This window comes from Rhinolophus sinicus, linkage group LG15 (genome assembly GCF_036562045.2).
Source record: "Rhinolophus sinicus isolate RSC01 linkage group LG15, ASM3656204v1, whole genome shotgun sequence".
In the NCBI taxonomy this organism is placed as follows: domain Eukaryota; kingdom Metazoa; phylum Chordata; class Mammalia; order Chiroptera; family Rhinolophidae; genus Rhinolophus; species Rhinolophus sinicus.
This window is the reverse complement of record NC_133764.1, coordinates 809,259-834,222: the sequence shown is the minus strand read 5'-3', so window position 1 is coordinate 834,222 and position 24,964 is coordinate 809,259. Positions and strand designations below refer to the sequence as shown.

The 24,964-nt window shown below is 58.5% G+C and overlaps 1 protein-coding gene across 1 annotated transcript in view; it reads left to right on the top strand.

Annotated features, from left to right (window-relative positions):
* The first annotated feature begins 5,170 nt into the window (after positions 1–5,170).
* The window catches only part of MYO15A (myosin XVA), a 52,175-nt gene continuing 32,381 nt past the window's right edge, over positions 5,171–24,964 (top strand). The window contains exons 1-18 of the mRNA XM_074319956.1: positions 5,171–8,911; positions 10,938–11,020; positions 11,594–11,657; positions 12,386–12,495; positions 12,845–12,919; positions 13,147–13,237; positions 17,599–17,604; positions 17,961–18,064; positions 18,209–18,272; positions 19,238–19,351; positions 19,856–20,017; positions 20,868–20,981; positions 21,554–21,612; positions 21,697–21,820; positions 22,778–22,873; positions 23,274–23,405; positions 23,949–24,074; positions 24,793–24,870. Coding sequence (XP_074176057.1) covers positions 5,291–8,911; positions 10,938–11,020; positions 11,594–11,657; positions 12,386–12,495; positions 12,845–12,919; positions 13,147–13,237; positions 17,599–17,604; positions 17,961–18,064; positions 18,209–18,272; positions 19,238–19,351; positions 19,856–20,017; positions 20,868–20,981; positions 21,554–21,612; positions 21,697–21,820; positions 22,778–22,873; positions 23,274–23,405; positions 23,949–24,074; positions 24,793–24,870 — 5,223 coding nt within the window. The 5' untranslated portion in view covers positions 5,171–5,290. The remainder of the gene's footprint in view (positions 8,912–10,937; positions 11,021–11,593; positions 11,658–12,385; positions 12,496–12,844; positions 12,920–13,146; positions 13,238–17,598; positions 17,605–17,960; positions 18,065–18,208; positions 18,273–19,237; positions 19,352–19,855; positions 20,018–20,867; positions 20,982–21,553; positions 21,613–21,696; positions 21,821–22,777; positions 22,874–23,273; positions 23,406–23,948; positions 24,075–24,792; positions 24,871–24,964) is intronic.

The following is a 24,964-nucleotide window of genomic DNA, read 5'->3' as shown; positions in this document are numbered from 1 at the left end:
CCATAGGCGGCATGCAGGCAGGGAGCAGACCACGGGACCCAGGTAAGGAGACCCTGGTCCTGGGCCCTGGGGGTCTGCCACTGACGCTCCCCAGGTTGCAGGTGGGAAGGGGAGGGCACAGAGCTGGGGGCTTGCCCCTAACAGTGTGAGGTCCTTCTCTGGGTCTCACTGTCTTTATAAGGTGGGTAAGACGATGCACATACTGGCCCCCTCTTGGCATCACAGCTATGCGCCCAGGGGCTTAGCTCAGCCCCGTCCCAGCTGCCACAAGGCCTAGGCACGAGGTCCTACATGCGGGTGTTCACCTTGGTAATGGTCACGGCCACTTCCTGCCTACAGGTAGGAAGGGCCCTGGGTTCACAGGGCAGCAGATCCTGTCCCCCAAGCTGGGACAGAGGGCGATGAAGCCAAGCAGTCTGGGCATCCTCGGACACTGGGCTTGTGGCGTGCAGTGTCAGTGGCTCTGGCCACTGGGCCACCATGTTCCTCACCATGGATGGGCTTGTTTCCTGGGCAGGGTCTGTGTGCCCGTGGATTGGGGCCATCACTGCATCTCTGTCAAGTCCTTGGCCTTGCAGCTGAGGCCAGCACGGCTATGCCGTCTTAGCCTGAGTGCGAGCCACAGGCTCTGCATGCTGTGCTCACCCGGCTGGTGCGAGCTGGCAGCTCCCAGTCCCCTCGTGCTCGGGCAGGCGTCCTTAGGCCTGGAGAAGCCTCTCCTGACACCTCCCAAGTATTCCCCGTCCCACCAGGATCAACTGCAAGGCTCGGGCCCTGCGCCAGGTGCCACCCCGTCCCATCCCTCACCAGGAAGGGTCCTGTGGGCAGGCCCTGCTGCCTGCAGTCACCCAGAGCCCCTTCCCAGAGCAGAGGGGAGCATGGCCGGCAGTACTGCGATCCGCAACAAGAGCAGCACTTTGTGCCTGGCTCCCCACTTCTCTCTGAATGCTTCCGTCAGCCCCAGGCGTAGGAGGCTCTATTAGTACTCACATGTCCAGATGACAAGCAAGTGCAGAGGCTGTGTAACCTGCTGCGGTCAGATCCAGGACAGGAACTGGACCCGACCCACAGCTCTGAGACACCGGCCCCCCACCCCCTGGGCTCCACTCCCACAGCTGGGCTTGCCTCTCTGAGCTTCCATCTCATCTGTGCAGTGGTGCTTCGGGACCCAGAGACCTGCGTGAAGCTTGCTGTAGGCCCTGGTCAAACCTGCTGGCCTCTCAGTTCTGGACAAACTCCAGGAGGCCCAGGACCCCTGACTGGGGGCGCAGAGCACGTGGCTGTGGGAGGTGTCCTGGAGCCCAAATAGCCCTGTCCCTCTCCCCTCCTGTTTCCTCAAATGTCACATGGAACCAAGGGGTGGCGTTGGACCCTGTAGCCTTGACGTTCTTCTGGGAGCTGCTCTGAAGGGCTGTTTCTACTCACTGTGTCCAACTCCTTTTCTCCCCATTTTCAGGTTTTCTCTTTTTAAATGTTATTTGTTTGTTCATTTGAATTAGAAATGTATCCACATTTCAAAACTCAAACCACAAAAATGATTACAGTGAGATAACCACTTTCATCAATTTCTTGTGTATCTTCTCCAATGTTTCTATATGTAAATAAAAGCAAATAGGAATTCATATTCTTACACACTTCTTACAGACAGCACAGTTTCCGCACCACGCTCCACTCATTAGCAGATCTGGAGAGCTCCCATCGCACACAAAATCTCCTACATTTTTATTACAGCTGCCCAGTCATCCACTGTGGGATGTACAAGGTGTATTGTAGAAAAGAGTAGTTTGGTACGTAGGCTATTCCCTGTGTGCACGAGTCTCTACAGGACACATTCCCAGCAATGGCCTCTTTCCTTCCTCCTTCCCTCCTTTTTTTTGAGATATAATCCACACACCGTACAATTCACCCATTAAAGCGTGTTCACCCTGCGACCACCACAGTCCCTTCTTCCTCGAACCTTTTGTCATCAGACTGTAAACCCCTTGCCCCCACCATTCCACTGGGACCACCCTTGTCACTCTGTATAGCTGCTTCCAGTGGTTGGCTCTCTGTCCTCAACTAACCTGACCCATGTGCCCATTTGCTGCAGCAGCTGCCCTGCCCTCCGTTTCCGCCACTCACCACTTCTTTGGCCCCAAACAGTGCAGCTCAGGACTCTCCTTGGGCCTCTTCTCCATCCACACTCACGTCCAGCTGTCATCCTCCAGAGCTGTGGTGTCGACACCACTAGGTGCCAGTGACTCCCTAAGTGATGTTATCAGCCCTGAGCTCTGTGATGCCCCCCACCTCCTTGGCAGTGCCCAGCAGACATCTGAAACCAACAGGTCCAAAGCTGACGTGCGGTCTTCCCTCCTCTACTGCTCTGCCTAGAGCCTTCCTCCTCTCAGCTATGGCCTCTCCATCTTCCCTTTGTTGAGTGAGGAAATCTTGGCAGGTACTGTGACTCCCCTGTAAATCCTGTTGGCTCTACTTGCAAGATACACCAGCATCCCACCACTTCTCTCCACCCCCACTGCCCCCAGACTGTTCCCCTGCAGCAGCCAGGGGATCCTGCGAAGACCGAGGTCCAATTCCAAGCTTTCTCTGCCAAGTCCTTCCTGTGGCCCGCAGGGCCCTGCACGCCTCGCCCCAGCCTCTGGCCTCACCTCCCACCTGTGCCTGACTGCACTGCTGTCACCCTGACCTCGCTGTTCCTCCAGCAGCACATCAGGAGCGCTGTGCGTCCCCCAGAGCCCCTGCCCTCTCCTCCTGCAGCTCTTGGCCCCAGTGTCACGTCCCAGTCGGGCCATCCCCAACCCCTAGTCAATGTTGCACACACACACACTTTTTCCTGCCCCTGCCCTGCTTAGTATATTTCAATTCCAGCATTTATTAACCCCCTGACCAATTACATCTTCTACTTATGGTTCCTTGTTTGTTGATAACTCCCTATATGTTAATTCCACAAGGGTAGGGTTTTTATCTGTTTTGTTCTCAGCTGTATCCCCAGCTCTTATACAGAGCCTGGTGCACAGCAGGCTTTCAACAAATACTTCCGAATGAACAAATGAGTGACGAAGCAAATGTGTTTCTGGCTATAGGACCCTGAGGGTCAGGGTCCAGGCTGACTGGGGAATCCGGCTCCCATCCCACATGATGGCCCAAGTACCCACCCGGTCCTAGGTCTGAGCCCGGGTCTACCCTCCCAAGCTCGGTGACCTTGAACAAGTCACTTTCTGTCTGAGACAGTTTCCTTATCTGGAGAATGGAGATGATGGTTCTCATCCCAGGTGCCTGTGAGAATCTCCTAAGATAATAGTGACTGGGGCCTCAATTTGGAAACTCGTTCCAGGAGGGGCAAGATGTTAGCATCTTGGCTCAGATAGAACGATTCCCCACCCCTCAATTTTTCCTCAAGTGGGCAGCAGCCACAGCCCACGAGGCAGAATAGGCAGCATAGGAGGTGATGGGAAGAGTGGATGCCCCTCAAAATCCCACAGTGCAGGAGGCCCAGTTCTTACACGAGCCTCACCCCCACCCCGGAAGCTGCCTAACTGCTCGAGTTTCCTTCAAGTTCCCTTTCTGCTACCTGGGGGTTGCCTGTAGCAGGCACCACCAGCCCCTGGCGCGACCCCCTCTTGAATTGCTGGGCACCTGACTGGCTCTCAGTGAATCTTGGGGGAGAAACAACAGAGATAAGAGGAGCAAAGTGAAGAGGCAGCGGAAGTGAGGAGATGGGGAGAAAGACCTTGCTCGTTTGCAGAGTCACCTCTCAGCTCCCCACCCCTTGTCTGAGAAGGACTTCTCACTGTCCCCATTTTATAGCTGAGCAAGCTGAGGCTCCGAAGCCACCTGAAGGCATGGAGTCAGCAAGTGGCAGAACCAGGGCCAGAACCTCTCTGCTCGGGTCTCCTACGCAAAACCTTAAAGGACCAATTTGCTTTGGGTCTAAACATAAGTTCAGTGAGTGGGGAGCCTGATATTAGCGGGTGGTCTGTCTTCAGACACCCTGTGCCCTGTACGTCCTCATCCTTGATCCTTGAGCAGAGAGAGGAAGAAAGAGGGGGAGGAACGAAGCCTCAGGTCCGAGTTGCCACCAAGTCCTCCTTCCCACCCCTCATCTAACAACCCACAGCTCCTACCTCTTACAGTGCAGGTTCTCAAAAGCGGACTGGTCACCGGCCAGACATGGGCATGTGGCCTGGGGTCAAGTGTCCAGTCTGGGACAATCAGCTGCACCCAGAGAGGGTAGGAGGCACATGGCCACTGCCTTCTCAGCAAGGGCAGAGACCGAGCGGAGAGGCCAGGGACCTCAGATACGAGCCACACATGTGGCACCTCCAGCCAGTTATGCTCCCCAGCAGCTCCACCATCTCTTGCTTCCTCCTCACGAAAAAGGCAGGGCATGACTTATCACTCCCATCCTACAGATGAAGAGACTGAGGCCCAGAGAGAGCAAAGGGCTTTCCTGAGACCACATAGCCAGTCAGTGGCAGAACTGGGGATCAGGGCCAGGCCTGACCCATCCCCAGTTTCTGGTCCTCCAGCTCCCTGGCATGTGGCCTCACAAGGCCCTGCTGGACTTGTACTGAGATGGTCTCGCCTTGCCCTGCCTTCTGAGCTGGCAGCCGAGTTCTCCCCAATGCATTATTTACACTCCCAAGAGCCAGCCAGCTCCTATTACACTGACCGCAGCCCTGGGCACTTGCCCTGCCCACTCAGCTCCTCCTTTTCCCAGGACCTGGATGATCCAAGGCTCCCCTGCAAGGCAACTTGGTGGGTTTTGAACATCCCACCCTGGCTGAGGAGACACAGCTCCACATCCAGCCCAGTACAGATGTACTGGGCAGTTTAGGGCAGGTGGCTTCCCCTCTCAGGGCTGTGTCTTCTTCCCAAAAGTGGCAGTGACCCAAGCACTCACTTCGGTGGGCTGAACGGGCTGAGGCACTGGGAGGGCTTGACTCCGTCAGTACAGTGGTCCTGAAGGCCAAGATGGTTGACCCCAGCACGGGCCTCAGCCAGGCTTCCCCTGCTCGGGGGTAAACAACACCCACGCACTTTCCACCACCGCTTGAGGGTGAAACCCAAGGCGGCGTTTGGAGGAAATAAATTATGGATCCGCCCTCTCAGAATCCAGGTCCCGGCCAGAAGCAGCTTAGCTGTCCCTCCCCAGGCACCCACGCCAGTCCTGGCGACTCAGAACCGGAGGCCGCCTGTGCAGCTACAAGCAGGAGACCCAGCAGGTCCCCTTGTCTCCAAGTCCCTGAGCTCGTGACACCGGCCCCGACCCGGTGGGGAGCAGGCAGCCACCATGGCGAAGGACGAAGAGGAAGAGAAGAAACCCAAGAAGAAGAAGGGGAAGAAGCAGGAGCCGGAGAAGCCCAAACGGAGCCTGAAGGGGACGTCGCGGCTGTTCATGGGCTTCCGAGACCGCACGCCCAAGATCTCCAAGAAGGGCCAGTTCCGGAGTGCGTCGGCCTTCTTCTGGGGCCTCCACACCGGCCCCCAGAAGACCAAACGCAAGAAGAAGGCGCGCACCGTGCTGCAGTCGACGTCGAAGCTCATGACGCAGATGCGCATGGGCAAGAAGAAGCGCGCCATGAAGGGCAAGAAGCCGTCCTTCATGGTCATCCGCTTTCCGGGCCGGCGAGGCTACGGCCGCCTGCGGCCGCGCGCCCAGTCCATCAGCAAGGCGTCCACAGCCATCAACTGGCTCACCAAACGGTTCCTCATCAAGAAGGCCGAGGAGTCGGGCAGCGAACACACCACAATGGATGCCTGGCTCAATCGCTCCGGCTCCCACGTGGGCTCCCGCAAGCTGCCCTTTCCGTCGGGCGCCGAGATCCTGCAGCCTGGAGGCCGCCTGCGGAGGTTTCCCCGCAGCCGCAGCATCTACGCGTCCGGCGAGCCGGTGGGCTTCCTGCCCTTCGAGGACGAGGCCCCTTTCCGGCACTCGGGCTCCCGCAAGTCCTTGTACGGGCTGGAAGGCTTCCAAGACCTGGGCGAGTACTACGACTACCACCGCGAGGGCGACGACTACTACGACCAGCAGTCGCTGTACCACCAGTACGAGGAGCAAGAGCCCTACCTGGCCGCCTACGGAGCCTACGGCCCAGCCTGGCCGCCCTACGGAGACCAGCCCTACGGGTACCCTCCCGAGGCCCCCTACGACTACTACCAGCCTGACTACTACGGTGGCTCGTACTACCCCGTGGCCGGCTACGGCTACGGCTACGGCTACGACGATTACGAGCCCCCCTACGCGCCCCCAGGAGGGTACGCGTCTCCCCACAGCTACTACGACGCCTATGAGGGCGAGCTGTACCCACACGGCTACTACCTGGACCCCTTCGCACCTTACCAGGCGCCATACCCGCCCTACGACCTCCCGTACGACCTCCCGTACGACGTCCCCGCCTACGATCCCTACGCCCTGCCCTACGCCGCGCCCTATGGTGTCCCCTACGCCGAAGGCATCTATGGTGGCGGGAACCAGGCCATCTACGCCCCCGATGTGCCCTACCTCTACCCGGAGGAGTCAGCCTTCGCATACCCGTGGGTGCCGCCGCCCTTCCTGTCGCCAGTGCACAACCCTTACGCCCACCCCATGGATGACATTTCGGAGCTCGAGGAGCTGGAGGAACCGGAGGAGGCGGCCCGGGAGCGGCAGGGCACCTCTTTCCGCCTGCCCAGCTCAGCCTTCTTCGAGCAGCAGGGCATGGACAAGCCCGCCAGGTCCAAGCTCTCCCTTATCCGCAGGTTCCGCCTCTTCCCGCGGCCCCAGGTGAAGCTGTTCGGGAAGGAGAAGCTGGAGGTGCCCCTGCCCCCCTCCCTGGACATCCCCCTGCCCTTGGGAGATGCGGACGAGGACGAGGAAGAGGTGCCGCCGATGCCCACGCGGCCCTACACGCACCCCTTCTGGGGCTTCCTCACGCCGCGCCAGCGCAACCTCCAGCGCGCCCTGTCGGCCTTCGGCGCCCACCGCATCCACCACGGCCTGGGCTTCGGCCCTCAGTTCGGCCTCCCCCAGCCGCGCCCGACCACTTCGGCCACCTCGCTGGCGCGCTTCCTCAAAAAGACACTGTCGGAAAAGAAGCCGGCCCAGCGGCTCAGGGGCAGCCAGAAGGCCCGGCTGGGAAGCCCGGTGGTCAGGGAGGCGGCCTACAAGCGCTTCGGCTACAAGCTGGCGGGGATGGACCCCGACCGGCCCAACACGCCCATCATGCTGCGGAGGGCCGAGGCGCGCACGCGCAACAACAACAACTCGCACCACGTGCCCGCGCCGCCCGCGCACTGGAGCGCGCTGCTCCCCCCGCCTGCACCCCCGCGGCCCCCCAGCCCCGTGCCTCCGCCCGACGCCCCCTTCTCCCCGGTCCTCTCGGGCCTGCCTCGGCCGGTCTCGCCCTATGGCTCGCTCCGCCGCCACCCGCCGCCCTGGGCTGCCCCGGCCCACGTGCCGCTCACACCGCAGGCCAACTGGTGGGCTTTCGTGGAGCCCCCGAGCGTGAGCCCCGAGGTGCCCCCCGACCTGCTGGCCTTTCCTGTACCCCGACCTTCCTTCCGTGGCTCCCGCCGGCGAGGGGCAGCCTTTGGCTTCCCCAGCCCTTCCCCACGGGCGTCGCAGAGGCAGCCCTGGCCGCCCCTGCCCTCGCCCCAGCCCTCGCTGAGGAGCCTGCCGGGCCTGGGCTACCGCTCGCCCGTGGGGCCGGCGTCCCCTCAGCCTTCCATCCGCGCCGGCCGCTTCCAGCCGCCCTTCTCTCCGCCGCCCCGCCGGCCCCACTCGTTGCGGGAGCCCTTGTTCCCACGCCACCGAGTCTCTGGGCGCCCGGGACCACCCCGCTCGCCCACGCTGGGCTCCCGGCGGCAGCCCTCCCCGCCCCCTCTGCTGGGCCCCAGCCCGCGGCGCTACTCACTCAACCTGCCCTCGCGCCTCCCACACACGTGGCGCCGCCTCAGCGCGCCACCCACCAGGGCCGTGAAGCCCCGGGTGCGCCAATCCTTCCACCGGCCAAAGAGTCCTGGGTCTTGGCGGGCAGCAGTGGCTGAGGCTGCGGCTACCCCGGAGCTCTCGGAGAGCCAGCGCGAGTCTGAGGAGTCGGAAATGCCCTGGACTGTGCCCCCACTGGCCCCCAGCTGGGACGTGGACATGCCTCCCACCCAGCGCCCATCCTCACCCTGGTCAGGAGGCGCTAGGAGCCGCAAGGGCTTTTCCAGGCCACCCCCTATACCTGAAAACCCCTTCCTCCAGCATGTGGGCCCTGTGCCATCCCCTGACTCCCAGCCCGAAGACTCAGCCACTGACTTGACCAGTGTCTTCCTGAGTAGACACCATGACCTGGGGCCTGGACAGCTGGCCAAATCGGCTGGCCCTGACCCTGAGAAACCCGACGAAGAGCCCCCACCAGGGCATCCCCAGCCACCAACAGAGCCTGAACCCCCCACCTCAATGCCCCCCAAGGATTGCCCCCCAGAGCGGAAGGCACTAAAGCTAAGCTTCTCCTACCCACTGTCTGCACGTGACCAGATGAGGGCCACGTGGCCACCATGGCGCCGCTGGGGGACGCTGCCCAGTGCCCCAGCCCCCTTGGCGCCCACTGGGGTTCTGGGGCCCCTATCCAATGTGGGTGGGCAGCGCCAGGCAAGTCCGGGGCGCTTTGCGGTGGTCATGCCTCAGCAAAAGCTGAGCTCTTCCCAGACTGTTGGTCCTGCCACTCTGCAGCCCCCCACCCAGCTGACCCAGGACCCAAAACCCGGTCCCAAGCCAAGAGCGTGGAGTCTGGTCTGGTCCTGCTTCTGGCTGTCAGCGCAGACCCACCAACCCTGGCCGCAAGCACAGGACCGCCCCCCATCCTGCCGCCTGGACCCTGGAGCTGCCTGTCTATCCCATGGGGGCCCCTGGGAAGAGGTTGGCCCCAAGAGCTGGTGGAACAAGGTATGGGGGCACAGCTCAGAGGGAGGGCTTGGGGGTTCTGTCCTGGGACACAGGGCAGAAGACAGCCTCAGGACCATGGTGGACTGCTGCCTGCTCAGGCCTCACAGTCTTCCCATCTGTAACTTGGGAAGACCATCCCCAGGCTCCCCAAGCCTCTCTCTGGAGGATTGGGATGCCTGCCCAGACAGGCACTGGACAGAGGCACCAGAAACTCCCCTCAGGTCACTTTGGGGAAGGGATCTTGTCCCAGCCTGGGCTCTGAGCAGCTTTGTCCTGGTCCAGTCTGGACGGCACATCCATCTTCAGTCACCCCTCAGAGATGCTGGCTGAGCACAGAACTGCAGTACTTGCCCATCTACCCTGTCCCACCCCCACGTTTATGTCCGTGCTGTTTCTCTTGCCTCCTTCTGACCCTCCCCCCCAGTTGGAGCCTTCTCTCTCTCTGGGGTTCCTGCTTAAGGGCAGTTCCCTGGGCTGCAGGATTCTGAACTACCCGAGGTGTGGGCTTCAGGAACCAAACTTTCAGCCTCTTCATTGAACAGTGGGGAAACTGAAGCCCAGAAGGTCACACAGTGGGTCAGAGTTGAGCCAGGAGTCTGGCCACCTGTGGGATGCAGGGCAAGCAACTTGCCTGAGGGGTGCCAAGCCCGTGCCTGGCTGCCACGCTGGTGGCGGAATGCGAGTCGGACTCTGAGTGGCCTGGCCATCAGGGAAGGGGGGTGGTCACCGGAGCCTCCCCCGGGACGCCTGGGGTGGGCGGGGCATACAGGGGCGGCAGGAGTTTCTCAGCCTGATGCAGACGGTGCCGGTGCCCCGTGGAGCGGGCAGCCAGCCGGCCCCACAATGGCGACGGGGGCAGCCTGGCTGTTGGGGGGGCCCTGGCCTCGGCGGCGGGTGCCCCAGGCTGTGTGGGCTGCAGCGTTGCGGGAGCGGGCCACGGGGCGCCCTGGGGTGAGGGGCAAGGATGCCTGGGCCCTCCTCACCCTGGAATACGTGAGTGGCTGAATTATTCAGGGTTTGTGGCCACTGGTGCACTTGGGCAGACGGGTGGGCGGGAGGCCAGGGCCTCAGGGTGATACTCGCCGTGGCCTCCTTAGCACGCAGTAGTATCCCCTTTCCTCACCTGCTCGGGGAGGGGTTCAGGACGGCTCTGAGAGGCTGGAAAGGTGAAGCGCACACGTGTGCTCACAGTCGTGTACATCACATGCCGGCCTGCGTGCCTGGGGTGTGTGCTCGAGGGTACCAGAGCCAAACAAGCAGAGTGTGCGTGTGCACGCTCAAGGTCTGAGCAGCTGTGGCATCTGGGGGGTTATGTATGTACATATAGTGAGGCACAGAGAAGAGCCTGTAGCCCAAAGGTGGAATCGGGACTTTCGTTGTAAGACCCCCAAAGGTGAGGACAGCTCCAGGTATCCGTGTGCTTGAGAACATGTCACACGGACGCTGGGATCATGTGCCTCCAGCTAGGCACCACAGGCCTTCACCCACGTCCTCAGGCGTCTTGCAAGACACAGCTGTGCATGGGAGTTGGATGAGCTACAAACGCCGTTGCCTGTGGGTCTGTGCATGTAGGTCTACACGTTTGTCCCAGAGGGGTATCGCATGGAGTGGGACAGTCTCAGTCTTGGCCTTTCTGGAGGCCCCATGCGCCAAGATACGAATGTTCATCAAGTTGTCACATAAGCAAAGACTTGGAGCCCTCCCTGGAGAAGGGTGTCAGCACTGGGAGAGCATGAGGTTAGGAGGGCTTCCGGCAAGGCTCTGGGAGCAGTGCCCGTGTGCAGTGCTCATCCCCCATGGCAGGACACGTGGAGCACATGGGAACACACGGGCAGAGGGCAGCCGTGTGTCCCTGTAAGGGCTGCATGCAGGCTCCACCGGCCATATCACTTCAAGGCCAGGAGGCCCACCGGACCCACCTGGCCTGGACTTAGGGTTCCCTCTTCCACAACAGGAGCAGGTCCCAAGCCAGGGGCCATGCGTGGGTGCCCTCCAACTGGGTGACCACAGACTCTGTCTTTGACAGATGCACTCTATCCGCAACCTGCCATCCACACGGTTCCGTGAGCAACACCGGGAGGACGGTGTGGAGGACATGACACAGCTGGAGTGAGTGGGCAGGGTGGCAGGGTCAGTGCGGGGTCACAGTGCAGGTGCCACACTCCCAGCCAGAGCACCTTCTCCCACCAGGGTGCCTCTCACCTCCTGGAACATTTTCAGAGTCTCGGTTTCCTTGTCTGCGAAGTGAGGCTCGTGCAATATCGCAAAAGCCAAACTTGTGCACAGTGTAGCTCTGAGAGTCAGACAGGCCTGGGTTCACCCAGCCCCACCACTTACCAGCTGGGGGATCTCGGGCAAATCACTTTGCCTCTAGGTACCCCAGTTTCTCGTCTCCAAGATGGGAGTCATATGTCTATTATGACGGTGCTGGCACATTGGAGGTACCTAAAATGTGAGGGTTGTCATTATCCCTCTGTCCTCACATCCACAACCCAGTGAGGTAGGGACAGTGATTATATCCACTGGACAGATAAAGAAACTGAGGCACAGAGAGGTTAAGTAACTTCCCAAGGCCTCATGGTTAGTTGGGGTCAGAGACAGGACTTGAACTCAGGCCTTTCTGACCAGGGCCCTGCACTGAGGCAACGCTGGCCCTGACTGCCCTTCTCCCTGCCCTCCCAGGGACCTCCAGGAGACCACCGTGCTGTCCAACCTCAAGACCAGATTTGAACGGAACCTTATCTACGTGAGTCATGGGGCTGGCCCTGCCCTGGGCTCAGGTGTGGCACGCAACTGCCTCCCTGCCTCCTGGGGCTCCAGTGGGAAACATGGTTCTCCTGCTGGAAACCAGACTTGTGACCTCTGGTTTCAACTCTGGGGTTTCTACTATCTGAGCACAACATACTACAGCTTGGAGCTCTGAAATCCACTTTTCTGAACATAGAGTCTTAGAGTGGTGGGTGCCAGGGGCAGAGCCCTACAGATAGGGAGCCCCTTGGGTAAAGCTTCCGGAGTCCTAGAATCCACTGATGTGGGTCCCAGGAGTGGGGTGGCCGGGAGAGGAAGGGAGCTGTTGCCACCGACAAAGGCTCCGGCAGCCTCTGAATCCCCTGCGACCCCGCCCCCCGCCCACAGTAGAGGTTTGACCTCACTATGAGGCAGAATCTGCTGGAGCCTGGCCCTGACTATGAATAAATGAAGTAGGTAGCAGCTGACACAGCCACCTTTGCAGAATCATGGCTGTGCGGCATTGCTCACTCCAAACTCCTCCCAGCCTCAGCCTGGCCCAGTACCTGAAATCCCACTACCGGAACGGATGACCCATCAAGCTGTTAGAGGGCCCAAGGTTCAAACACCAAGGCCAGGCAGCCAGATATCTGTCCCCATGGAAACAGGGATCCAAGCTCCCAGGAGAGGGGGGGGGCACAGGGCTGCCAGGAGCCGTGGGCACTGAGGCCACTGTCTGCCCAGCAGACGTATATCGGTAGTATCCTGGTGTCGGTGAACCCGTACCGAATGTTTGGCATCTATGGGCCGGAGCAGGTGCAGCAGTACAGTGGACGGGCCCTGGGAGAGAATCCCCCGTGAGTGTCTCTCAGGCTGGGGGAGGGAACTGTCCTGGGCTCTCCTGGGTCCCTGTCTGAACTTGGTGAGTCCCTGGCTGCCCGTCCGCCATGAGTCAGGACTGACGGTGGTGGGCAGCCCACCTGCTCAGCCTGACGATCTTTCCCCCAGCCTGGCCACAGCTCCTACTGGGTGGGAGGCCACTGTGGCTCAGACCACGGCGGGGAGCATTGCAGGGAGCATTTCCCCAAGGGTTGGGGGGGAGGAGCAGAATTGGCTGGACAGAGATGCCCCCACACATCCCCTGGGAGGTTTGGAAGCATGAAGACAGGGGTCCTCCCCAGTGCCCCCTGTGGCCTATCTCTCCAGGCATCTCTTTGCAATTGCAAATCTTGCCTTCGCCAAAATGCTCGATGCCAAACAGAAGCAGTGCGTAATCATCAGGTGAGCGGCAGGTCAGGCGGGGGCCTTGGTGCATGTGGGAGGGGTAGATGGCGGGGCCTCAGGCAACGGGCGTTCATCGGGACAGACCTGCTGTGGGACTGGGGAAACCACTCGACATCTCTGGGCCAGCCTGCCTGCCCGTGTCCTCTTGCATTGTGGCGTGGTTGGGGGGGCCCAGAAGAGGCAGTGAGTTGGGTGAAGCTCACTCCGCCCCTTTGCTCGGTCAGTGGGGAGAGCGGCTCTGGAAAAACTGAGGCCACAAAGCTGATTCTACGCTACCTGGCTGCCATGAACCAGAAACGGGGCATCATGCAGCAGGTAAGTCTGTCTGTCCCCAGGGCCCTCAGGTGAGCACCCCTTGTGCTCCCCAAGAGGCAAGACTTCTTGGCTCACTTGGATGGGAAGGGTTGCACCAAGAGCGCTCTTAGGACTTGAGACTCTCTCTGCCAGCCGTCCCAGGGAGGGTCTCCCAGGGTCCCCTCCTGCCTGCGTCTGTCCAGCTCTCCTGGGCCTGGCCAGAGGAGAGGCCACATGAGCAAGGGGAGTCACTCCACTTCTCCCACCTGGCCTCACCTTTCTGGTTATGGCTCTGTTAGTCGTCAAAGAAGCAGGACAGGCCTGAATGTGGGGGAGGTCCATGGGAGGAGGGGTTAGTAGATGCCGGGGCACTGAGGAGGCCAGGCCAGGGTCTGCAGGATTGAGGTCTGCTGAGAATCCTCTGAACCTGAGAACGTTAGAGGTTACCCAAGGACCTACTGTGTGCTGGGCCTGGGCTAGGCTCTGGGAAGGCAGGCAACAGTAACGCAGACTGACTAATGTTCCCACCCTTATGGGAATTCCATTCTAGTAGAGGAGAAAGAAAGAAAAATAATACCCAAGTAAATTATGTTTATGTGAAAGGGTGGTAAGTTATGGAGAAAAAAAAGTAGGGAGGAGGATGGGGAGTGTTAGGGGTTGTAATTTGAAATGTGGTGGTCAGGGTATGCTCTACGGAGAGGCGAGGGCATGGGCCCTGAGGGCGTCTGGGGGAAGAGCAGGTAGGCAAAGGGAAGAGCACACGCAAAAGCCCTGGGGTGCAAACAGGTCTGGTGTGCTCGGTGCAGAGTGGCAGCATGGAGTCCAGGTGAGGGAGGACGGTGGCTCAGGCCAAGGAGCTGGACCGCAGTGCAGTTCAGAGGACAGCCAGCGACTTGTTGAGGGACCAGATAGAGTTGTAAAAGACGGACAGTCCAGCAGGCATTGAGCCTAGGCCACAGGCAGCATGAAGCTGCCACCAGCTGGGCGAGAAGGGCTGCAGAGAGAAGACAGATGCCCTTGAGGTGTCTTCTGGGCATCCACACAGAGATGGTGGGGAGGTGTGGATGCACGAGCCTGGAGCTCAGGGAAGGTGGGGCTGGAGGCAAAGGCCCATCAGCTCAGAACCTGACTCTCAGAATCCCCGCCCTGGGCCCACAAAGGTTTACAAGGGGCCACAGTGACCCAGCCAATGGCAATCTCAGCAGGTGATCTTGGGGGCATCAGGTGGGGGCTGCTCAGCCCTCAGTGGGGAGTGGGTCAGCCCAGGCTTTGCAGTCAGGAGGGTTACTTCCTGGCAGGCCCCTTCTGATGCCTACCTTGGCCTGCCAGCCCCTCCCATCAGCCTGAGTCTCCTGGCAGCCAACCTCGGCTCCAGTCAGGGTTTTCAAATCCTCTAAGGTTAGACTTCTGGAAGGACTGGCTAGGTAGGCAGGCAAAAGTGTGCGTGAAGCCCTTCCTTGCAAGTGTGGAGGTGCCTTCAGTTACATCACTCCAAAGCCTCGCAGCAGCCTGGGGCAGGGACATTGGTGTCCACTCACGGATGGCAAAACTGAGGACGCGATGGCTTACGCAGGGTCCCAGAGTGAGCGGGTGAGGAGCTGGGACATGACGCTCACAGCGGAGCACTATCTGGCAGGGTGAGGGAGGACGGTTGGAGCTGCGGGACATGGCAGGTGTGCACGTTTCTGTGCCAGGCACACGGTAGGTGTGAGAATGTGCCAGCCAGCTAGGATAACCATGGGCTCATTTCCTAGCTGCTCTCCGCCCTGCTCATGTACAAGGTGTGATAAAAAAAAAAACATGGTGAATGTTTAAATTTAAAAAACTTATTACAGTAAAAGACACATTGCCATTAGTCCCCCTCAAAACACTCCCCCTCGCTTCTAACACACTTATCCCATTATTCTTGCCACTTTCGGAAGCAGTTCTGGAAGTCCTCTTTTGTGAGTGTCTTAGTTGTGCTGTCGTGGCTGCCTCCATGTCCTGAATCATTTTGACTTTGGGGAAGAGGCAGAAGTCACATGGTGCCAGGTCCGGTGATTAAGGTGGATGAGGACACACCGTAATGTTTTTATTTGACACAAATTGCTGTACCAGAAGTGATGTGTGACATGGAGCCTTTCCATTGTGATAACAAAATATAGTGAATGCTGCTGCTGAGTGCCATCCAAAGGAAAGGCAGGGATCTTCAATACAGGAAGTGGGGCATGGTACATTAGTAACAGTGTGACAAGTTTCAGCTTGCTTGGTCCAGTCAGTTGGGTGTGACCTACAGTTGAGAGAAGATGTGGTTTAAAGTGTGCCGTAAATCTTCTTCCATCATGACAATGCTCCGTGTCACACATCGCTTCTGGTACGGCAATTTGTGTCAAATAAAGACATTACAGTGTGTTCTCACCTACCTTAGTCACCGGATCCAGCACCGTGTGACTTCTGGCTCTTCCCCAAAGTCAAAATGATTCAGGACATCGAGGCAGCCACGACAGCACAACTGAAGACACTCACTTCCAGAACTGCTTCAGAAAGTGGCAAGAACAATGGGATAAGTGTGTTCGAAGCGAGGGGGAGTGTTTTGAGGGGGATTGATGGCAATGTGTCCTTTACTGTAATAAGTTTTATGTAAGCATTCACCGTATGTTTTGATCACACCTCATATGGACAGGCCAGATCTAGGACCCCTGTCAGGCAGGTCTGGATTCAGTGTCATAAACAGTGTCCCTCATCTTGGCCCCTCCCTCCCCAGGTATGGGCACCATCCTCAACCAGTCTCCCATTGGTCAGCAAGATGGAGCCACTAACCCACAACGAGCACCTCCCAACGTGCCAGAAAAAGTCTCAGGGCTCCCTCTCGTTGAACTGGTTTTGGCCACATGTCCTCACTGGACCCAGTCATGCCTTGACTACCTGAGTCTTGGGCCACTGGGCTGGGAATGTGACAAGGGCTCCCCAGGGGGTGGGGGTGGGAGGTGGATGCTGTTCACCCCCAACCACAGGCACCCCCCCCACCTGGGACCTGGGCTGATGGCCCCACAGGGCCAGATCTTCACCTGCCTGGCTCGTCTGTCCTTGCCCCTGGCCCTGGCCGTGTGCCCCAGCCCTGCGGTCGGCACTAGGCCCAGACAGCAGCTGACCCACCCTCAGGGAACTCGCAGACTAAGGGATAGTATAGGCCACACCAGGCAGACCCCGACTCGCTGAGCAGCCCCAGGATAGCCCCTGCTCCTCTCTAGGCCTCAGTCTGTTCCTCTGTACAATGGGCACAGGATTTCCTGATAAACAGGACTGGGGGGTGACCAGATGGAGGAAACTGGCACTGTCCCCAAGGTAACAGGTATTATTTCTGCAGAGAGCAGGCCTCCAGGCCTCCCCTGCTGCTCCCCTCAGAATTCATCCTGAGAAAATGAAGTCAGCCAGAGACAACACTGCACACACAGCTACGCACATGGTGTTGTGCTCTCACTCTTACAGACGCTGGCACCCAGGGCACATACCTCACCTCTCCGAGCCTCAGTCTCCTAATCTGTAAAACAAGGGCGATATTAGTGCCTACTTCATAGGATTGTCAACTATGATATAATTAGGCCAAAGAGTCCGGCGCATAGTAGGTGCTTAATAAATGCAAGCTGTGATTAGCTGTGCTCTGGGTGGCTCTGCTCTCATAAAATACTATTCCTCATTTCTTCCGTTTAGCAGATGTTTGTTCAGGGTCCTATGCCCCAGGTCCTAGTAGCTGCTGGGGAGCCAGAGGTGGGCAGACAGATTCCTGCCTGTGGAGGCTGACATTCCAGAGGAGAGACAAGATACAAAGAAATGAGGGTATTTGCCAGTGGTACTGAGGGCTACAGAGGGAGAGAATTCTGATGCTCACAGGCAGGAGAGTGCCTGAGTGTCCAGGGCACAGCCAGGAGGGCCACGGTGCTGGGCAGAGTGAGGGAGGGGAGCTGAGCAGGAGGTGAGGCCAGCAGGGGCTGGGCTGTGCAGGGCCTTGGGCGTCGCTGGAAGGACTTGGCTTTGAGCCTGAGTGCGTGGGAGAACATGACCTTGAGGGAGCACGGGCAGGATGAGGCAGGAGGCTCCTGCAGGAGCCCAGGTGAGGCGTGTGGAGGTGAGAGGATGTCCCCAGAACCTTGTGGCAGGTGGACCCGGCACTCCCACACCTGGGGCCTCACTGCAGTCCCCAAGCTTGTGCACCTGGCGTCTCTGAGGCTCATGGCTTTCCTGTCACCTGGTGGCTCTCTGCGCACCTCAAGACCCCAAGGGGTCGGCCAGTCCCTCCGTGGTTGGAGGCCCCTGGTGTTGTGGGGGACGGGGGGCAGTCCTCCAGGTGACCTGCTTCTGTTCTGTCCTTGTCTCTTTCTCCTCTCGCCTGGCTGCTCGTGAAGATAAAGGTACGTGGAGTGTGTGAGTGCGTGTACGTGTTCATGCTCGTGCCTCTGTGAAATGCATGTCTGGGTGTGACAGCAGATGGACAGGAAGCAGTGTCTAAAGGCCTGTCCTGCCGTGGGCTGCCTTGTGAAAGGCCCGAGCTGGGAGAGGGGAGGCTGGGTCTGCGTGTAGGGATGGAGCAGCATGAGGTCGGGGCACTGGGGGACACTAGGGAGACCTGGGGTTCTCTAGGGAACCACTTCTGGTTGCCCCTCACAAAGGGGGTCCTTGGGGAGGTCTGTGTCTGGGGAAGCCGGGTGGCCCTCGTCACGCTCCCCACTCCAGACTCCCAGAATAATCCCACATCTTCGGGGCCCAGATCCTGGAGGCAACGCCCTTGCTGGAGTCCTTCGGGAATGCCAAAACGGTCAGGAACGACAACTCCAGCCGCTTCGGGAAGTTCGTGGAAATCTTTCTGGAAGGGTGAGTGCAGCAGTGGAGGAACCCCCGAAGTCCCTGCAACACACTCCATGTCCTGGCACAGCCCCCGGAGCAACACCGGCTGTCCTCACCCCCACCCTGCCCACTGGCTGCCCAGGCGCGCTAATGGTGCGCCCCCATTTCCAGGGGTGTGATCTCTGGTGCCATAACCTCCCAGTACCTGCTTGAGAAATCCAGGATTGTGTTTCAGGTGGGCCAGGCTCTCCCAGGCCTGTGTGTGCTGGGGTGTGGGATGGGGTCGGTGTGTGTGTGTGTGTGTGTGTGTGTGTGTGTGTGTGTGTGTGTGTGTCTGTGTAGATACACACAGCACCTGGACCACCCCGGGGGGGGGGGGGCGGTAAATGTTGAATTAATGAACAAATGCATGTGTATTGTGAGCATGTGACTGAGTCCCCTCCCCTCCCCCACGCCCTGCAGCCACATTGGCTCTTCCCTGTCCCTGAAGCCCCAGGCACGATCCTGCCTCAGGGCCTTTGCACCTACTAGTCCTTATACCTGGCGCGCTCTTCCCGTAGACACCCACCCCTCACCTCCTGCAGGTCTCCCCTGAAACGTCATCTCCCCAGGGGAGCTAGCCCATTAAAAGTGCTGCCCCTCTGCCCCACACGGGAACTCCCCACCTCCTTTACTGCTTTATTTCTCACCACCTGACATGTTTTATGTTTTCACCGGTGATTTGCTGAGTGTCTGTCTCCCCAGCTAGGAAGTGGGCTCCCTGAGGCCAGGGGCTTCTGTCTGCCTCGTTCCCCATTGTGTCCCAAGGGCCTAGAACAGGGCCCTGCCCACAGTGGGTGCTTAGCCACCCTGGCTGAGCCATCAGGAGGCCTGCGTGTGGTGTCACCTCTGTGGGCACACGTACATGTAGGTGTGTGTAGCCGGTACACGTGTGAGAAGGGCCACTTTTATTTCTCCAAAAAAATTAAATCCTGCCCAGAGCCCCTCCCCACCATATCGGGGCTTCTCCTATCCCCCCCCCCACCGCCTCCCGCCAGCCAGTGCCAGCCTGGGAGCTCACTCTGCACAGAGGTGCCCAGTCTCATTTGCAGGCCCTTGTGTGTATTTATATTTGTGGCCACACCTGGGCCTGTATGTGTGTCTAGGGGTCATCTAGGTGGGCGGCTCCCTCTTTGCAACCCCCCCCCACCCACTCTGCAGGCCAAAAATGAGAGGAACTACCACATCTTCTACGAGCTGCTGGCCGGGCTGCCCGCCCAGCTCCGGCAGGCCTTCAGCCTGCAGGAAGCTGAGACCTACTACTACCTGAACCAGGTGAGCACCAGCAGGGATCTGAGGGTCTCCAGCCCTGGCCCCCTGCGCCATCACCCCAGTGGGCTGAGAGAGCCAAGTCATGGTGTCCTGATGGCAGCGAAGGCGATGGAGGTTTGGGAGGGCAAATTGGATTTGAGGTGTCTCATCACGGCAAGCAGACAAAGCTGGGGCAGGGGAGGCCTACCTGACTCTTCATTTTTCTGGAGCCTAGAACAGAATTAAGCGGCCTGGAGCTACTACACATCCCCTCTAGTGCCTCAGCTTCTGCATCTGTAAAGTGGGGGCAGCACAGTACCACTTTCCAGGAATGTGTGAGGACTAGAGGAAGGAAATAGATGTAAAACGCTTACCACAGTCCCTGCTCAGAGCCTCCCGGCCTATGGGAACAGAACGAGAGCCGAGTGACCTGCTCAGGCCACACTGTGGGGTTGGGGCAGAGCAGGGGCCTGGAGGGCTCCCGGCCCTCGTGCAGGGCCCCTGACCCCTCACCCTGCCCTTGCCCAGGGTGGGAATTGTGAGATTTCAGGGAAGAGCGACGCGGACGACTTCCGCCGGCTCCTGGCTGCCATGGAGGTGCTGGGCTTCAGCGGGGAAGACCAGGACAGCATCTTCCGCATCCTGGCCTCCATCCTGCACCTGGGCAACGTCTACTTTGAGAAGTATGAGGTGAGAGAACGCCACAGCCTGCCGTGGGGCCCCAGCACTCTCGGGACACGGGCGCCTTCTCAGAGGCCTAAGAATTATTTATATCTGCCTCTCAGGTTACGCCATGCACACACGTAGCATTAGTTCTCCCCCACCCACTTTGGGGTTGTGCGTGGTTTACTTATTGATATATGAGAGCTCTTTACATATGTTAAGGAAATCAGCCCTTTGTCTCTGATATGAATTGCAAATACGTTTCTTGGTTTATCATTTCTATTTTGACTTTAGAGGTTGTTTGGTGTTTGGGTTTGGTTTTTTGTTTTAGCCATGCAGGCTTTTAAAATTATTTTCAGGCATTTCATTTATCAAGCTTTCCTTGCATAAATTTTAGACTTTTTATCATTTTTTAGAGAGATCTATCCCTCTAAAATTATAGCAGCCTTCTCCCATAATATTTCAAGACCTTTAATGATTTTCACGTCCTTTTTTTAACATTTAAATCTTTGGTTCATCAGAAATTTGCTCTAGTGAGGTGAGAGGTAGGAATCCAATTCCTTTATTTCCAGGCAGTCACTCAGTTAGCTAATCCTCCATCTTGAGAAATACATATTTATCATATACTAAATTCCTATGTACATTTGCGTCTAATCCCAGAATTTCACTGTGCATCATTAATCTATTTGCAAGCTGTGTCTTTCCCCGTACTGTTTTCATTATTTTACCTTTATAACATGTTTTACCGTCTCGTAGGGCTCCCTGCACACCTATTTCAGAATTTTTCTGGCTCTTCTAGCTAGTTTATGTTTTTTATATGAACTTTAAAAATCAGCTTCTCCAGCTGAAAACACACTCCTGTTGGTATTTTGCGTAGACGGATGCACAGGAGGTGGCCTCGGTGGTGAGCGCCCGGGAGATCCAGGCTGTGGCCGAACTGCTACGGATCTCACCTGAGGGTCTGCAGAAAGCCATCACCTTCAAAGTGACCGTGAGTCTCTGGGCGCTGGACTCTTGCAGAGCCTCCTGCCAGTGTCTGCACAGAGCGACTTTGTGCCCCATCCTGTGGGGGCCCTCTGTCCCCCTTCCATCTCCTCCTGTGCCATCCATCTTCTGGGTCGGGCCCAGAGCGGGGTAACCTCAGACCCCAAAGGCGTTAGGCACCCAATCTCTGGGCCTTTGCATAGGCTGTTCCCTCTGGCTGGAATGCTCTTCTCTTTTCATACCTACTCCTCCTTCAAGACCCCACATAGGTGTTCCCGCCTGCAGGGAGCTGTCCCTGCCCTTCCTCCCTTCCCAGGGCTCATCTCATTGTGTTATGTCTGCTATGCCTCTGTCTCCCTGTGAGACCGGCACCCCCCACCCCTACCAGCATAGCCAGGCAGAAGAGGGGACAAGGCTGTCCTGTTCCACCCCTGGCCGACTGTGTACCTAAGACCTAAGTCTCAGGTGTACCTAAGTCACACCATCTCCTCGCCCCCCCCCCCACCACACACACCCACCTCAATCCCCGGGGGAGGTGGTGGTCAGCCTACTGCCACTCAGGGCCATGTCCTTCCCTAGGAGACAATGCGAGAGAAGATCTTTAGCCCCCTGACTGTGGAAAGTGCCGTGGATGCCAGGTGAGCCCACACCCCTCTCTGCCCGAGCCTCCAGATGCCTGGCCCCCACCGTGCCCACCCAGCCCAACACCACCTCTTCTCCAGGGATGCCATCGCCAAGGTCTTGTACGCGCTGCTGTTCAGCTGGCTCATCACCAGGGTCAACGCGCTGGTCTCCCCACGTCAGGACACACTGTCTATCGCCATCCTGGACATCTATGGCTTCGAGGTGGGCTTCCGGGGTGGCTGAGGGCAGGGCACGGAAGGCTTTGTCTCTGCCTGCAGCACAACCGTTATCTATCGGGTTCCCTCCCTTACTATTACGCCCTTGTCGTGTACCGGTTCCTTCACTCCCCACAGGCACGCCTTGAGGCCTCTGGGTGCCGGACCCTGTGCTGGGCTACACAGGGGACCCTGGAAAGGACCAGACCTGGGCCCTGCCCTGGGGGGGAATGGGGGACAGACATTGACAAACACATATGGTCAGAGCCATGACAGAGGCAGCCTGGTGCTGGAAGAGCCTAGAGAAAGCCCTTCGCCGGGCAGGGATCAGGGAGCCTTTCTAGAAGGGGAAGAGACACCCCTGAGCTAATTCCTTAAGAACTAGGAAAGGTGGAGGGAAGGGCGTGTGCAAAGGCTGAGTGTGTGGCGGGACGTGGCATCTGGGGAGCTGGAAGTCGGGACGGGGAGCAACTACTGTGTTGAGGGTACAACGGGCAGAGTGGTGAGAGACACAGCAAGATCATCATAGTAAAGTGTAGCTAAGACTCACGGCATCTATCATGTGCCAGGTGCTATTCTAAGTACTTTGTTTATGAGTTTACTAATCCTTACAGGCACCTTATGAAGTGGTATTGTCATCCCTGTTTTACAGATGGAGAAACAGGCACAGAAGGGTTGTCCAAGGTCATATAGTTAGAAACATTGGAACCCTGGAAGAAGGTTCCAGAGCCTGGGCCTTTAAGCAATGCCTAAGCTGCCCCTCACTGGGACGTAGGCTGTCAGGCTCAGGGTGTGTAGTGGGAGCCACAGCGCGTTCTGAGTGGGGGTCTATGGTCAGGACTCCAGCTTTCTGCAGCTGCGGCCATGGAAGGTGGGGGGCACTGAGCCTGAGCTGGGGCGTTGGGGGTGGGCGGGGGCTGCTGCCAAGGAGGGACCAGGCTCAGCTTCACCACCTGCCCGGCAGGACCTGAGTTTCAACAGTTTCGAGCAGCTGTGCATCAACTATGCAAATGAAAACCTTCAGTACCTTTTCAATAAGATCATCTTCCAGGAGGAACAGGTGTGCACCCCCACCCCGTCCTCACTGACCAGAGGACCTCTTTGGTGACAGACGGGATATGCTGGTCCTTGAAGGGCAAATCAGAGGTTGTCAGTAGGCCAAATGGAGGGAAAGGCATTGTAAGCTGGGGACCAGCACATGTCAAGGCCTTTGTTCTGGGGGGGGAAGGTGCTTGGGTGCTGAGCCCAGAGAAGAGCCCTCTTGGAGGGCCGTCCTAGGTGGAGAGAGGAGCAGGGCCCAGAGATCATTTATGTTGCCCTGCTAGGGAGTGAGCTCCCTGTGCTAGGAGGCATGCGAGCAGAGGTGCCCCTGGCGAAGTCCCTTCAGAAGGATTCAGCCTGGGAGGCCGGGTGGGTGGGACCTGGGCAGGGCTAGAAGGCTGAGCTTCTGCTGCCTGCAGGAGGAGTACATCCGCGAACAGATCAACTGGCGGGAGATCACCTTCGCTGACAATCAGCCTTGCATCAACCTCATCTCACTGAAGCCCTATGGCATTCTGCGCATCCTCGACGACCAGTGTTGCTTTCCCCAGGTGGGCCATGGGCGCTGTGTGAGCCTAGTCAGGTTGCTCAACGTCTCTGAGCCTCATGTCCTCATCAGGCCTGAGTCCTGCCTTCCTCTCTGCTCTGGCCGGGGGGTGGGGCCTCAGGACACCCAATATGCCATTCACAACCTGGGGTGATTGAGGCTGGATAGGGGGCTGCAGGTGTCCAGAGGAGGAGCTACACTAGCCTAGGAAGTCATAGAAGGCTTCCTGGAGGAGGTGACCTTGGAGTTGAGCCTCAAATTCTGATTGGAAAACACAAGGGTAGGATGGGTGTTCTAGGCAGTGGGACTAAAAAGTGCAAAGGCTGCTGGGCTGGAGGGGAGGCAACTGGGAGCTAATCAGACACACTTGTCTGCAGAGGTCCACTTGGGCCTCCCCACCTAGGGCAATGGGCAACCAGGAGAAGCTGTGACTTGTTCTCCTGCCCAGTACTCACTGGGAACCAGTCAGGGCTGGAGAATTTGCTACTAGGCCAGGAACAGGGTGCCCAGGCTCCCTGCCCACCCACTGACCCCCACCTGCCCCCAGGCCACAGACCACACGTTTCTGCAGAAGTGCCATTACCACCACGGCGCCAACCCACTCTACTCCAAACCCAAGATGCCACTGCCCGAGTTCACCATCAAGCACTACGCAGGCAAAGTCACCTACCAGGTGAGACCCAAGACGGCCTGCGCGGCCTCCAGTGCCACAGCTCTCGGCTGTTGGAGGCGTAGAAACACAACACGGGCTCCAGACACTGCCACCTGATGCCCGTTCTGGTCCTGCTGATCCTCAGCTGTGTGACCTTGGACAAATCGCTTTAACCTCTGTGAGCCTCAGTTTCCTCATCTGGAGAATGGGGATAATAATGGTACCCGTCTCATGGGTGAGTGTGAGAAGTCTAGGGCTGACAGTGGTTTTGATAAAGAGCAGCTATTATCAGTAGTGATACTGTAGCACTGTGCTCACTCTCGTCACTTATCTCAGACACGTTCCTACCCTGGCGTGGTCTCAGGCCAGGATTCTAAGCCTCTGTTGCCATCGGGGCCTCATTTGTACGATGGGCACAGGATAATGTTCTCCACTGAGGATGGGACCGAGACCCAGACTGGTCGTGTGAAGGGGGCTAGTGCCGCCTCTCCTGGGAGTGGGAGGATAGAGGGGCAGGAGGAGAGGGGACCATAGCAGGGGCAAGGCTGCAGTCCCTCCTAGGACAGACAGGGAGACAGGCCTGGAGGACAGGACCAAGATCACCCAAGCGCTGTAGGGAGGAAGGGAAGAGGAGGGCAGCAGGCAGGCTGATGGGCGCTGGGGTGGGTTAGCTCTCTACCCTGGACTGCATGGGGCGGGGGTGGGGTCCAGTCCAAGCTGCCCCACATCACCCTTTCAGGTGCACAAGTTCTTGGACAAGAACCACGACCAGGTGCGGCAGGACGTACTGGACCTATTCGTTCGGAGCCGGACACGGGTGAGCAAGCCTGACCTCCTCCTGCTCTGCCCCTGCCCCTGAGCACCCAGCCCACCCACAGGCCACTCTCCCAGTCCGAGAAATGGGGTCCTGC